The sequence below is a fragment of the Orcinus orca genome, chromosome 15, assembly GCF_937001465.1.
Source record: "Orcinus orca chromosome 15, mOrcOrc1.1, whole genome shotgun sequence".
Classification (NCBI taxonomy): Eukaryota; Metazoa; Chordata; class Mammalia; order Artiodactyla; family Delphinidae; genus Orcinus; species Orcinus orca.
The window spans coordinates 7,309,153-7,322,957 of record NC_064573.1 but is presented as its reverse complement, the minus strand read 5'-3'; the positions used below and the strand labels follow the sequence as shown (position 1 = coordinate 7,322,957).

The following is a 13,805-nucleotide window of genomic DNA, read 5'->3' as shown; positions in this document are numbered from 1 at the left end:
TGGGGGTAGCGGAAATGGTCCACAGATGATTCTCACAAGCTCACAGTCTAACAGATCAAAGCATAAAGCAAAATAAAAATACAATGTATTAAGTGCCATAATAGTGGCATATATAAACTGCTTGAGGTACATAACCTGTAGAAGAGATCAGTCAGTCAAGTAATACTTACTGGGTGACTATGTGTGAAAGAATAAAAAAAGGCTTACTAAAGGAAGGCAAATGAACAAGTGAGATCTTCAACTTTGTGTAGAGATTGCCACCCAAAGAGAAAAGAAGCTATATAAAAGAAAGACTTTTTTTTTTTTTTTTTTTGCGGTACGCGGGCCTCTCACTGTTGCGGCCTCTCCCGTTGCGGAGCACAGGCTCCGGACGCACAGGCTCAGCGGCCATGGCTCACGGGCCCAGCCGCTCCGCGGCATGTGGGATCTTCCAGGACTGGGGCACGAACCTGTGTCCCTTGCATCGGCAGGCGGACTCTCAACCACTGTGCCACCAGGGAAGCCCAAGAAACAGACTTTTTAAGCATGCTTTTTTATTTAATGAGAAGAACCACATATAACTGAAACTTCAAGAGATGTGGGGAAAATTTTAAACAGAGATAAGACTCAAAATGCTAGATTATAATGAGCCTTATGCACTTGAAAAAGGAGATTGGGAGTGAAAGGTTTCTGTTTTGAAGGATGATCTGGTGGTGGGTAGAGACCACTGGCAAGTAGAAACGTGCAGCACAAAAAGGAATAGGAAGTTACGGACATGATTTGGTCAAAACATTCCATGTCTAGAAAGCCCATCACTTCTGATCAGTTTATTCATCTTCCAAACCTCTCTCTACACTGCTTCCTACAGGAGCCTTGCCTGAATTCCTAACAGTTAAAGATGCCAACCTCTATAACTGAACCTTTCAAGGCAAGCAATGCTGGCAGACTTGGTCACTAAGCAAACAGTGATCCATTTATAGATCTAGACAGTTTATTACTTACATAAAAAGCATAAGCAAGAGTAGGCAAAGGTGCCAGCTCTCAGTGTCCCTTTTACAGGGTGACACTGAAACAAAGGGGCCAGATGACAGCAGTGCAATGGCAGCGCACTCTTGCTGAGGAGCTCAGGCCAAGCTGCAGCTGAGCCATCTATAGCCTGCTGCCGTACCCCAAGGGAGCGAGGCAGAAAGCCCGCGAGTGCATCAGAACCCAGGAGGTGATAAAAACAGGCCCGTGACACACTTCCTAAGAGAAAGTGAAGTGAATGAGCAACGGCCTTGTAGCAGTTCCTTACAGGCTTCTCACGTTCCAAAAGGATCACAGGAAGTTCTGCCAGAGCTTAGATCAGCCGCACCTAAGCCCTGCCTACGTGGCCCATGTGCAAACACACAAAGCTGCCAGGGTACCGTGGCAAAGCTGTTCTCTTACAGAAACCTATCACTGCTCTATTCACTGCAACATTCTTAAAATATACTGGACTAAATGATGATGAAAACAAGGCATAAAGTTAAGGCCATGATTGGAAGGTGATTAGAGCTAAAAATATATTTTTGAGAAAATTTTTTAAAAAATCAGTGAAATAAGGCTCTACCTTAAAAAGGTAGGAAAAAGCCATAAATTAAACCAAAATAAGAAGGATATAAATACAGGCAGAAATTAATAAAAGAGGGAAAAAAACATTAAAGGGGGATAAACAAAGCCAAAGATTCATTCTTTGAAAAGACTAATAAAACATACAAACCACTAGTAAGGCCAATCAACAAAACTGGAGAGAAGGAAAAATCAATGTCTGGAATGAAATGGGACCTCATACAGATCTGACAGATATTTTAAAAACAAGATGATGTGATGAACAATTTTAGGGCAATGAATTTGAAAATTCAGATAAAATTCAGTAAAACATAGCTTACTAAGATTGACACACAAAAAATAGGAAATCTGAGCAATTCTAGATCTACTTTAAAAATTTACTTCATCTATAATCTTCCCAAAAAGAAAACTCCAGTCCCAGATTGCTATACTGTCAACTTAACATTTAAGGAAGAAATAACACCAATTCAAGCCAACTATTCCAAAAAGAAAAAAGAGGAAGTTACATAAAGAAAAAGAGAAAATTATATAAGGATGGACTTATTTTGATATTAAAAAACTGACAGAAGTTTTATGAGAAAGAAGATAGATATAGTAATTCTAGAAACTTTTTTTGCCAATGAAAATAGGTAGAATAATTCTAAAAACATTAACAAACTCAATCTGTTTATATATAAAAAGAATAATACATCACAAACCAGTTGAAATTTTTCCAGAAATGTAAGGTTGTTTACCATTTTTAAATCAACCAATGTAATCCATCATCTTATGGAATACAAAAAAAAAACCCATATGATTATCTTAAAAGATACAGAAAAAGCAATACACACTTATGATTAAAAAAATTGTTAGCAAAGTAAGACTAAAAGAAAATGTCCTTAATCTGACTTTTCTTTAAGTAATTGAAAAAAGACTACCACAAATAGCTTGCTAAAAGATAAAACATTAAAGGCCTTTCCTTTGAGTTTGGAAGCAAGGACTGCTGGGTACACAATTAACATATAAAAACTGAATATATTTCCATACATCAGCAATAGTTAGAAAATAAAATTTCACAGAAGATATAATATACTCATTTTCAACACAAGTGTACAGTGGCAGTATCTAAAATTGCCCTAAACAGGAAGAAAAAGAGAAGCCAAATTGTCCTTCAGCATTGTAGTAGAGAGAATACTACACAAAAATGAAATTAAACTCCACCTACAGGAAGCAAAATGAGTTAACTCTCATAAGCATAATGTTAAAAAGAAATACAATTGCATTTAACAAAATCAAGAGAATGAGAAATTATTGTATATATGGACACATAATTAAGTGGTAAAACCATCAAGAAATGCAAAGAAGTTATTACCGTAAAAATCAAAATAACAACTACCTTCAGAGGAGGAGTAGAGACTGGAAGTCGTTATGACGAAAGCTTCTAGGGTGGTGGCTACTCTCTATCTTAGGATCAGGGTGGTGACATGTGTGTTCATTATGTGATAATCAATGAACTATGTATTTATGTTTTGTGTATTTTCTGCATGTGTTGTATTTTACAACAAAAGGGTTAATAAATGCAAAATAAGTTACCCAAATAAAGGGGCTTAATGAAGTGTAAGGCTTACTTTTCTTGAAAATGAGCTTATTCATAAAAGTAATCTTACTTATATATTTGCTAATAAAAATCATTAACACATTTAACCATTAATGAGCCATAAACACTGAATAATAATCTACATTCAATATAATAACACATACAGTGCACCTAATATTGTGCCTGGTACACACTGAGTGGTCAGTAAATAGTAAATAGCTATCATTTGGGGGTTTGTAAATAGCTATCATTTAGGGGTTTTATTATTGCTGTTTATAGTTATTGACTATTTTTACTTACTTCGAGGAGACCTGACAAGTACTTCACACAAATTTCTAGTGGCTTTGTGAAAGGAGAGTGTGAGCTCCATCCCGGAAATGCTGTAAGGTGGGCCATCCCTCGTAAGGTCCTCTCGAGGGACGGCAGGCCGTAGAAGCGAGGAGCGTCCGTGACTCTCAGACACTGGAGCAGCTTCAGAGCCAGCTGCGTTTGGAAAACGTAAAAAAGTTCCAAGCATTTCCTGTGTATGTAAAGGAGGAAAAAAAATCAACCACGGAGCAAACGTAACTGGCTTAATGGGCTTTCTTGGTGGTGGTGGAGGGTTACTAGCAACTTACTGTATCAAAAAAGTATGAACTGGTGGAAATGGCGGGAAATGGCAGAAAATACTCCCTCTTAAAACAAGACTTTTTAAGAAAAACATAGTTAATATACCATCCAGAGTATACGATGTAAAATATAAGTAACAATTACATTGAAAAATGCGTAAATGGGTATTATTATTGCCAACCAATAATGAAATTAGAAGTTAACATAGAGTTACCACATGAACCAGCAATTCCAGTCCTAGGTATATACTCAAGAACTGAAAACATATGTCCACACAGAAATTTGCACATGAATGTTCATAACATCACTCTTCACAACAGTGAAAGGTAGAAACAACTCATATGTCCCCCAACGGATGAATGGATAAGCAAAATGTGGCATATCCATACATGGACTATTATTTAGTCACTGTCATCTGCTACAACATGCATGGACCTTGAAAACATGATGTTAAATGAAAACAGCCAGACACAAAAGGTCACATACTGTTTCACTCCATTTATATGAAATGTCCAGAATACACAAATTCATAGAGAAAGAAAGAAGATTAATGGTTACCAGGGGCTTGGGTAAAGGGCAAATGGGGAGAGACTGCTTAATGGGTACAAAGTTTCTTTTGGGGGTAATGGAAATGTTCTGGAATTAAACAGTGATAGTTGTACAACACTGTATATATACCAAAACCCACTCAATTGTACATTTTAAAATGGTTAAAATTGTGAATTTAAAATTTTTAAGTCAGAGCTACAGATATACATTTGAAAATCATCCATGCAAAAATAGTTGTACAGTCATAAAATGGGTATGACTGCTCAGGCAGATGTGTAGAAAATTAAGAGAGAACCAAGAACTAAACCTAGAGACAACAAAATACTCTGTGTGTGTGTGTGTGTGTGTGTGTGTGTGTGTGTGTGTGTGTGTATGTGTGTGTGTGTGTAATTACAATCAGGCTATATCAGAAATTGATCTGAACTAAAAAACAAACCACCACAACTGATTTTTACTGAAGTCTTTTCTCCTCTTAATTTGAAACTAATGAAAAGTAAGACCCTTTAGAAATCAAAAGAAAACTAGGTTCTGTGTGAAGTTCCCAGACCTCCAATAATACAAATGGTACCTGTCGGTAAGTGCCACGGAACCGAGCAGCAGGGTGTTGAAGAGAGCGACCAGTTCTTTCTGGAGCTGCTGCCGGACGGCGGTGCGGATGTCATCTGCTTCCTCTCGCGCCTGGGACTCTGTCAGAAGCAGCAGCTCCAATAGTGGGTTTGGACTCTAAAAAATGGAATTTGTAAAACATATATTTACCCTCTAATGGAGCTGTATGCTGTTTCCCATAAAGGTTTTTTTTGCTGATCATGTTCTGGAGTAACTAAGTTATAGCGCCTAAATCGTAGGTTCCTACGGCATTAGTAGAGATGTTCTCAACTCAAAAGGTGCTTCATATGTTAACTCAAGAAAAGGAAAGCATATCCATTACAGAAAACTGAGGAAAATAGAGAGAAGCACAATGAGAAAAACAAAAGCCACCCATAATCACACCTCACAGAGGTAGCTGTTATTAGTATGTTGGTACATACCATTCTTTTTATGTGAGTGCAAACAGAATTATAATTCAATATTTTTAACAAAACTGAGATCAAGTGAAAAAATCCACTACTGTGACCATTTTTTTAAACAATGTTATTACCAATATTTCTTCAAAAACATTATTTTAGTATCTGATTGTTATTCAGCCATAAGGGTTTACCACAACTACTGGATAATCAGTGATTTCTAAGTTCAGTGAGCTGCAGCAGCATGCTCAACTCTGATTATACCCTACGTATGAATTCTAAGCAATGAAATCACTAAATCAAAACATTATAATAGTTTTAATGCTTTCAATGTATACTGCCAAATTGTCCCTGCAAAAAATGTACCAGTACATATGATTAAGGCCCACAGCACCCAAGCCAACGTTGAGTATTATTACTGTTGTAATCTTTGCCAATTTGACAGGCTGATAAACAAAGGAAACTAGTACTACTGAAATTTCAACCTGTTTTCCAACTTAAAAAAAAATAGCTAAAGGATGTATTAGATGATTTCTAGTAATATTGAGAGAGCAGAAAATGTTACATTAACCAACAGCATTAAAAATAGATGGAATATTTATCTATCATCCATAATGTCATAGGCACTGTGCTAAAAAAAAAAAAGAGAGAGAGAAAGAAAATAAGATTTTATTTAACTTTTGAGTTAAACTAGAAGAGCTGCATTTTCTTATTTTATAGATGGGCAAACAGAGGTTCATGAAGAGGGTAGGTAACTTAACCAAAGTCATATGAATGAGCAGAGCAAGAATTCAACCTCAGGACCATCTTACATCAGAGATAGTTAACATTCCACCCCCGGCATTATGTCACATCAATACTGCATATTACAACGTTCAAAAAGAGATAAAATCAAAATGTAATTACTGTTGTCATGGCATCCTTCACCTAAAGAATTCAATTCAAAAATAACTACATTCTTTTTAAGAAAAAGAAATTTCTTAAATGGGAAGAAAATTCCAAGTTGTTTACATTATGTAGTATGTACAGTATACTTCAACCAGGTACAAAGAATTAAAAATAATCTAATTGAGAGCTTTTGGAAAATACTGAGGAGAGATGCTTTACCTTTAACTTTACTATGTTTCACACCTAAGCAGCATTTTTTTTCAGCTTTTCCTTTCATCTTGAACAAGAAGTGTCTCACTTGGTTCAAGTAAAATTACATAAAACATAACTACAATTTCTAAGTTTCATACATGAATAAAATAACTAGACACACATTTAATAAAATCATAAAAATAAATATATATTCTATAGTATTCTTAGCCCCAAATAACCAAAGGCTTACACCCACACTCCCTCTACATTCCATAAATACTGACTAAACGAGCGAGCTGTTTTTAATGCAAACCCCATCTTGGTAAAATGTAATTTTACCATCAGCAATTATTAATTCTGATATACATATAAAAATTAAGTAGAAGCTACTGATTAACATATTAATATATTGAAGCAGTATGTAAATACCTAAAACTAAGACCCTTCCAAAGAATCTCATCCTATTAATAACTTATTTTTGCAGGTAAATTGCTGAGACTTTTTCCCTTTATAACATATCTTGGATTGACATGTTAACGTTAAGATTCAGTGAACCTCAGCAACACCACTTCTAAAATATGGGATTTATTACTATTCCTTAAGTACAAGAGGAAATAGATGTCTCTATTGATGCTTATTGATCTCAAGTACTTAATCATAGCTGAAGGTTTTGTCTTTAGATATTAGTATTCAATCCTAATTTTAAACCAACTATGTGGGCCATTATTTCATCAGTGCTGACCTCCAAAAGGCAACAGTTTCTGCAATGATGGTTCATTATCTTTATCTGCAGAGTTACCACTCATCATATCCAATTTTCCATCCATCAGCAACCTACAATAGTAGGATGGACAATGCCCTCTGTGAACTCTGAGTGCCCATGAGCCAGTGGAAGTCTGACAACAGACAGACACGTGCTGTGTAGTTCTGAATGGTCCCCCCGAAAAAGTATGGCCCCACTTCGATAAACTTCTATCAAAAACTCATTCTGAAAAGAAATGCATTCAAATTCAGCACTTCTCAGTTATTTTATATACTAACAAAATATCAATACATTAAAATATAAATTAGTAGTACAAAAAATTCCTTAAGTACATAAAATGCTTGTAATAAATGAAAGTTTTGATAAAACATGTAGACAAAACTTTCACAAGAGAAAGTTTCTGTATCTTCCCTCGGTAAGTTAGCTGATTTTTCTTTATATATCTTTTAGGCATTCTTCTGCTTGATCAGGTATTCATTTCTGTCTAATTTTCTTTTTGCCACCATCACTTTTGCACATCTTCATATGTTATGTCCATACATTCAAAACAATTCCTTTGGAAATGCTATTTTACTGACCTTCTTAAGCCATTTCTCATTTATTTTACCCATTTCAGATGATAAACTTAGTAAAAGTCACTTTTTGACTTTCTATTTTCATGCTTCTTTTATTTTGAACATTGGTTGTTACATACGCTTAATAATTTAATCCTCGTAGCATGATATTTAGAGAGTAAACTCTCCTGATAGTGGATGCTTAAGTCCACTTTACTCACCCTTAAAAGTATTACTATTATTTATAACACTAGTGATGATAATATATGAGACAAGGTAAAAGCTCTCCGAAGACAGCTTTGATACCATACAAAGTCAAACAAACTAATTATACCAAAAATCCTTTCCTAAAACTGCATTAAAATTACAGTACAATCATCTAGAGTCCTGTAGAAATTTCATTTTAATTTCAAAACTATGAATAAATTATGCAATATGTATCAGCATTCATGACATACTACAAAATTCATAATCGTTTAAATGTAAAGTTTTAACTATCTAATTATAGTTACACAGTTTAGGTACGTATATTTTAATTTTTCTATTGTTATATACGATTTACAGTCATATGCAAACATTCAACTATTGCACAGATTTTCAAGAAAAGATTCTAAAACTAAAGCCCATCACATATCTGCTATTTTCACAAACCAAAGCAACCACAGCTCCCAGTGTACAAGAACTCTAGCTGAAGAAGGAGACTGTTTTAGGGGTTATTCTTTTTTTAAAATGAGTAAAAAGATCATGAAGTTATACAAAATTTATAGATCAAAAATCAATTTATCAAAAAACTCATTCAGAGGAAAAGCTTCATGGACATTATTTTAATAATATTTTAATGTCTAATCTATAAAATATTTAAGCAGGCCTAAAAGCTGAAAGAACTATGACAATAGGTTTTCCTGTTCACTTTATTAAATATATCCAGAAAAAAACTGCCTCTGAATGCTTCCTTAATTTTTTTAATAATTGAAAGATAAGAGAAAATAGAAGTAAATACAGTACTTTGAAATCATCCTTGGGAAAGTAACAGAAGAGCAAACTTTACTGAACAATAAATCTATGTACCCTGGAAGTGCAATCATCTTAATAAGGACTCAAAAATTATAATTTAAGGAAATTAGTATGTTGTCTCTCATTTGTGTTATAAATAATTTTCTCAGTTTATCATGTCTTTTTAACTATGCTTAAGGTATTTCTTGCCATACATACAGAAACCAATAAAATTCACATATAAATGCCCTCTTACTGGACAAATGTTCTGTCATGTTTCATGAAATGAAAATAGAAGTGAAACAGCCAGAGAGGGCTTCCTTGGTGGCGCAGTGGTTGAGAGTCTGCCTGCCGATGCAGAGGACACGGGTTCGTGCCCCGGTCCGGGAAGATCCCACATGCCGCAGAGCGGCTGGGCCCGTGAGCCATGGCCGCTGAGCCTGCGTGTCCGGAGCCTGTGCTCCGCAATGGGAGAGGCCACAACAGTGAGAGGCCCACATACCGCAAAAAAAAAAAAAAAAAAAAGCCAGAGAAAAATATAAAGAATAAATTTTATTAAGGAAAAATTTGCTATGATAATTTAAAAATGTAGTTCTTCAGAAAAATACAGGCATATCAAAGGAACATAATACAACGTTCAAACAAAGAGTCATGCATATATAGGAAATCAGTTTATGGTTTTAAAAAATGGTGCCAATTCAAATCATGGGTAGACATGACATGAGAAAATTGCTAACCATTAAAAAAAATAATCTACATCATAAGAAATTCCAGATGAATAAAAATGTAAACAAAAATAAAACCTTAAGTATCATAAAAGAAAACATGAGAGTGTTTTCTCAAAACTCTGGGAAAAAAAAAAAAAGGAAAAAAAAAAAAATAAAACTCTGGAAAACAGATCTTTCCAAGAAGACACATAATTTAGAAACTATAAAAAAAACCTACGACTACACAAAAATAACATGGCAGTGAACGAAACAAACAACATAATCTGTCCTCCCACTGCCCACATTCTAGTGGGGTGGGGTGGGGTAGAAAGAAAATGAACAAAGATATTCTGCAAGTGGGAGCGATAAGTACAATGAAGAAACATAAAATAGGATTAAGAAGGCACAGAGAGTCAGGCACGGAGAAATGCTACATTATGATGATAAGGATGACTAACATCTGAACAGAGCACTGACTCAAGTGCAGTAGTCAGCTGTATAGATATCTAGGGGAAGAACATTCCAGCCAGAGAGAAAAAGAAATGCAAAGGGAGCTATGAGTGCAGTGTTTGAAAAACAACCAGAGGCCAATGTGGCTGGAAAAGAAGGAGTGGAGTATAGTGGTAGGAGGGAAGATCAGAAAGATACTCAGAATCAAGCTCAATAGAGCCTTGTAGCCTATGGAGCTTAATCTGAATGAGAGGAAGCTGGTGGAGGATTTTGAGAACAGGGACATGATGTGACTTAAGTTTAAGATCCCTGTGGCAGCTGTCTTGAGAACCACAGGCAGCATGGGTGGAGGCTGGAAGACCTAACAATAACCTGGGAGAAGGGCGGTGATGGCTCGGCCTAGAGTGATAACGGTCGAGGTGGTGAGAAGTCAGGTTTTTCACACACACACACACACACACACACACACACACACACACACACACACACACCCCTGTAGCACTACACCTAAATGTGGAAATTATGATTGATCATGGAACACAATTTAAGTACTATAAAAGATGAAAAGTAGAAACAACATAACTAACAAAAGCTAGGGGATGAAAGGGGTAGATAAAATAGGAAAATAAGTCCAAAATACAGTAAGGTCAGAAGACTAATGACAAAAAAAAAACATTTGCAACTCATATCACAGACAAAGGGTTAATCTCTCTAATTTATGAAGGGCTCCTCTGTTACCAAAAACGAAAGAGAGAGAGAGAGAGAGAGAGAGAGAGAGCGAGCGAGAGCGCGAGCGTGTTTGAGCACACACGTGCGAGAGAAAACTAAAAACCCAATTGTGGGGCATAACTAGCAAGGGCATCAAGGGACAATTCACGGAAAACAAAAAAACCCCAATCATGAAAATCATCGTATCATTCAAAATAAGAGTTACCTATTTAAAAAAAAAAAAAAAAAACTCAATACAAACACATATACACATGTATCTCTGCAACTTGTAACTGACTCAGCAATTACAGTTTTAGGAATTTATAGTTTCCATTTGTTGTATTTTAACATGTTACAAAATTAAGGTTATGTGCGTTTCTTGTAATTAACTACATAGCTTCCTTAAAGTGATATGTTTACTAGTGAGTTAATAAATGTTTATTGAGAGCTCACTATGTGCAAGGCACTATGGTAGACGCTCGGTATGCAACGGTGAACGAAACGGTCCCTATTTTCACCAATCCACAATAAGGTAGAAAATAATAAACATCTAAACAAGCTTTATACACATATAAACATTCATATACATATTTTTTAAATCTCTAAATACTTTTAAAAGTATTCTCAATTAGAATTTCTAACTTACATTATATTAGCTCCTTGCATTTTTATAGAAAATCACGTCTTTAAATGAGCTTTGCAAATATATTAACATATAATGAAATATATTTGTTTTATAAGGTCTATTATCTTCTTTTTCAGTTTAGGCCCTTTTTTCTAATTTTAATGTGTTTTTTTCGTGATTGTGCGAAGGTTTATCTTTACCAGATTAAGTAAATCCATATAGTATTTGCAAAAAAAAAAAAAAATACAGGCCAACAATAAAAAAACAAGCTAGCTTCCTGGGTTCTTGGCAAGTTTCTCAGAACACAGTCAGCTACAAAAAGTAGAGTAGTGGGGGGCAAACACAGGTAAACACTACAGTAAACTTACATGAAGCCTGAGCACAGTCTGACTGAGTCCTTCCAACCTCACCTCACTACCCCTCACTGCCCCTCCACATCCCTACTTGAACTCCGCCACTCCAAGATTCTCACTTAATACAGCTGCTGCTGAAAGCTCACATATAGAACAGGTTTCGTTAAACGCCAAGACTGAAGGTTCCATTTAGGCTACGGACTTTTAACTTAAACCTAGTAACAATCACGTCAGGAAGGCATATTGCTAAAAGCCATCTATTACAACATAAGGACTACTTGGCTAAACACGGGCTATGTAAAAATTATACTTTTCCATATTTTCATATACAGTATTAATGATTTTTACAAATATATCATTTGTCAAACCTAAAATTCAAATTCCTTAACAACACTTACATGTCTAAGAAGTAATTCGAGAAGCCAGTTTAGAAGTTCTACGGATACATTTTTTCTTTGTTCCTTCAATAACTTATTTAGAAAATGTATGACATCTATTAGCAGTTTCTCATCTTCGGTGCAAGCAGGAAGTACTTGTAAAAATCTACAATAAAGAAGACAGTAATCATGGTTTCTAGTTCTTTAAAGTAAGTGGCGTGTGGATAAGTATTTAACAACCTGCTGAGAAGTGGGGTGCTGATTTGCTGTGTTTGCCAATTTCCATAGTGTAAATACCCCGCCATGGCTGACTGCAATCCTCCAATCTACCACATAGCTGTGGAGACAGGCACTGCAGCACACCATTATACAGCATTTCCACAGCACAGACAGAATCCATATAAACAACATCGAGAGCACAGATAACAGGAAAATGTAAAATACTTAGAAAGCCATGACTCTGCATAACCATTACCTTTATTTTTAATATAATTTATTTAATTGTAAGTTTACAAAGTTCAATTTTAAGAGTGGTTGTGTTTAACAACTAACTTGCAAAAATCCAGATAATTTAACCATCACCTCTCTTACAAGGCAGTCCTAGCTGGCGACAGCACGCCACTGAAAAAGGTGAACTAGATATCCGAATTGTGAGAGCTACACTAAATAAGAGCCCACATTTTAGAAACTCAAATAACCTTGCATTTTGAAAATGGCACACTTTCCGTTTAATAGAGTTATACATTTTATACTAAAGTCACATGAAGACTAAAATGTAAAACTGCTGGCAGCGGCTGCTTATCAGTCTTGTTTCAAATGCAGCCATCTGCTACCAGCTAAACGTGTTAAATTTACAAGCCAGGGCCTTCCCAAAAACTACTAAAGGACCTCCACATGGCTATCAACTCCATGAAATTCAGAGGAAAAAGAAAAATGAGATAACTTACTTAAGAACAGACCGAAAGCAAAACAAAACAGCCAGAGTTACCAAGCCTTTAATCAGTTCCCTGATGTCTCAGCTCATTTATTGATATAATATGGACAGGAATAAACTTTCAGTTTGTTTACCCATGTCTTACCCTAATCATTTACTTCTGTGAGATAAAAAATAAGATTTGCTATGTTAGGATATAAAAATCTAATAATTATAATATTTGTAAAAATTATAACAATTTATTAATAATTCCAAAATGCAGTAATTATGTTAAAATTTTCTCTTTTGCTATTATTAGACCTGTATTACAGATAATAAAAATCCTTAAATTTTTCTTTCTAAAAAGCATTTCTCTCATGATACCAACAATAAGAACACACGCTCCTAACTTCAAACATGTGGAGATGAACCCAAATACAATTCCATCCAGGCCTCTGAAACCAGCAGGCTTGAGCTGATACTGACCTGTTTAGTGTGGTGTGCCAAGACAAGGACTTCAAGGTAATCCCACATGGGCCAGTGCCACCCTTGAAAGACAATCTGTCATTCAGAAGATAAAAACTCATCCTTGTGAGAGCAGCCCTCACTTCCCTGTGGGCTGCAGCCTGAACAATGGAGCGGAGACAGTCCTTCAGTCCACTTGCTGTGTGTGTCATCTTCAGAGTAAGGGTGTCCTCAGTGGATAACTTCAATGTATCTAAAAATCTAAACAAAAAGAAAAAAAGAAAGAGCAATATAAAGCTATTAAATAAAAGCTCACAATTATTTTTATTATAAAATGTCTCCCCCAAATTCTGTTTTGTTTCCTTTTAAGGGTGACTCACAGCCAAAAGAAAATCTGATGTGTATCTGTCAATATTAGGGTTTCATACTAGCATGAGGATGTTTATATTGACATTTTCCTGCTTACAGAAATATAATTTGCTTTCAAATGAGAAAGTACTGACAGATTAG

General features: G+C 35.4%; 1 protein-coding gene across 3 annotated transcripts in view; it reads right to left on the bottom strand.

Moving 5' to 3' along the window:
• RTTN (rotatin) overlaps nucleotides 1–13,805 on the bottom strand; it is a 145,972-nt gene that overhangs the window by 77,151 nt on the left and 55,016 nt on the right. For all 3 annotated transcript variants that reach the window (XM_049697998.1, XM_033406088.2, XM_004280001.3), the window contains exons 25-28: nucleotides 13,317–13,556; nucleotides 11,939–12,083; nucleotides 4,872–5,026; nucleotides 3,446–3,665 (exon numbers count right to left, since the gene is read on the bottom strand). In XM_049697998.1, coding sequence (XP_049553955.1) covers nucleotides 3,446–3,665; nucleotides 4,872–5,026; nucleotides 11,939–12,083; nucleotides 13,317–13,556 — 760 coding nt within the window. The remainder of the gene's footprint in view (nucleotides 1–3,445; nucleotides 3,666–4,871; nucleotides 5,027–11,938; nucleotides 12,084–13,316; nucleotides 13,557–13,805) is intronic.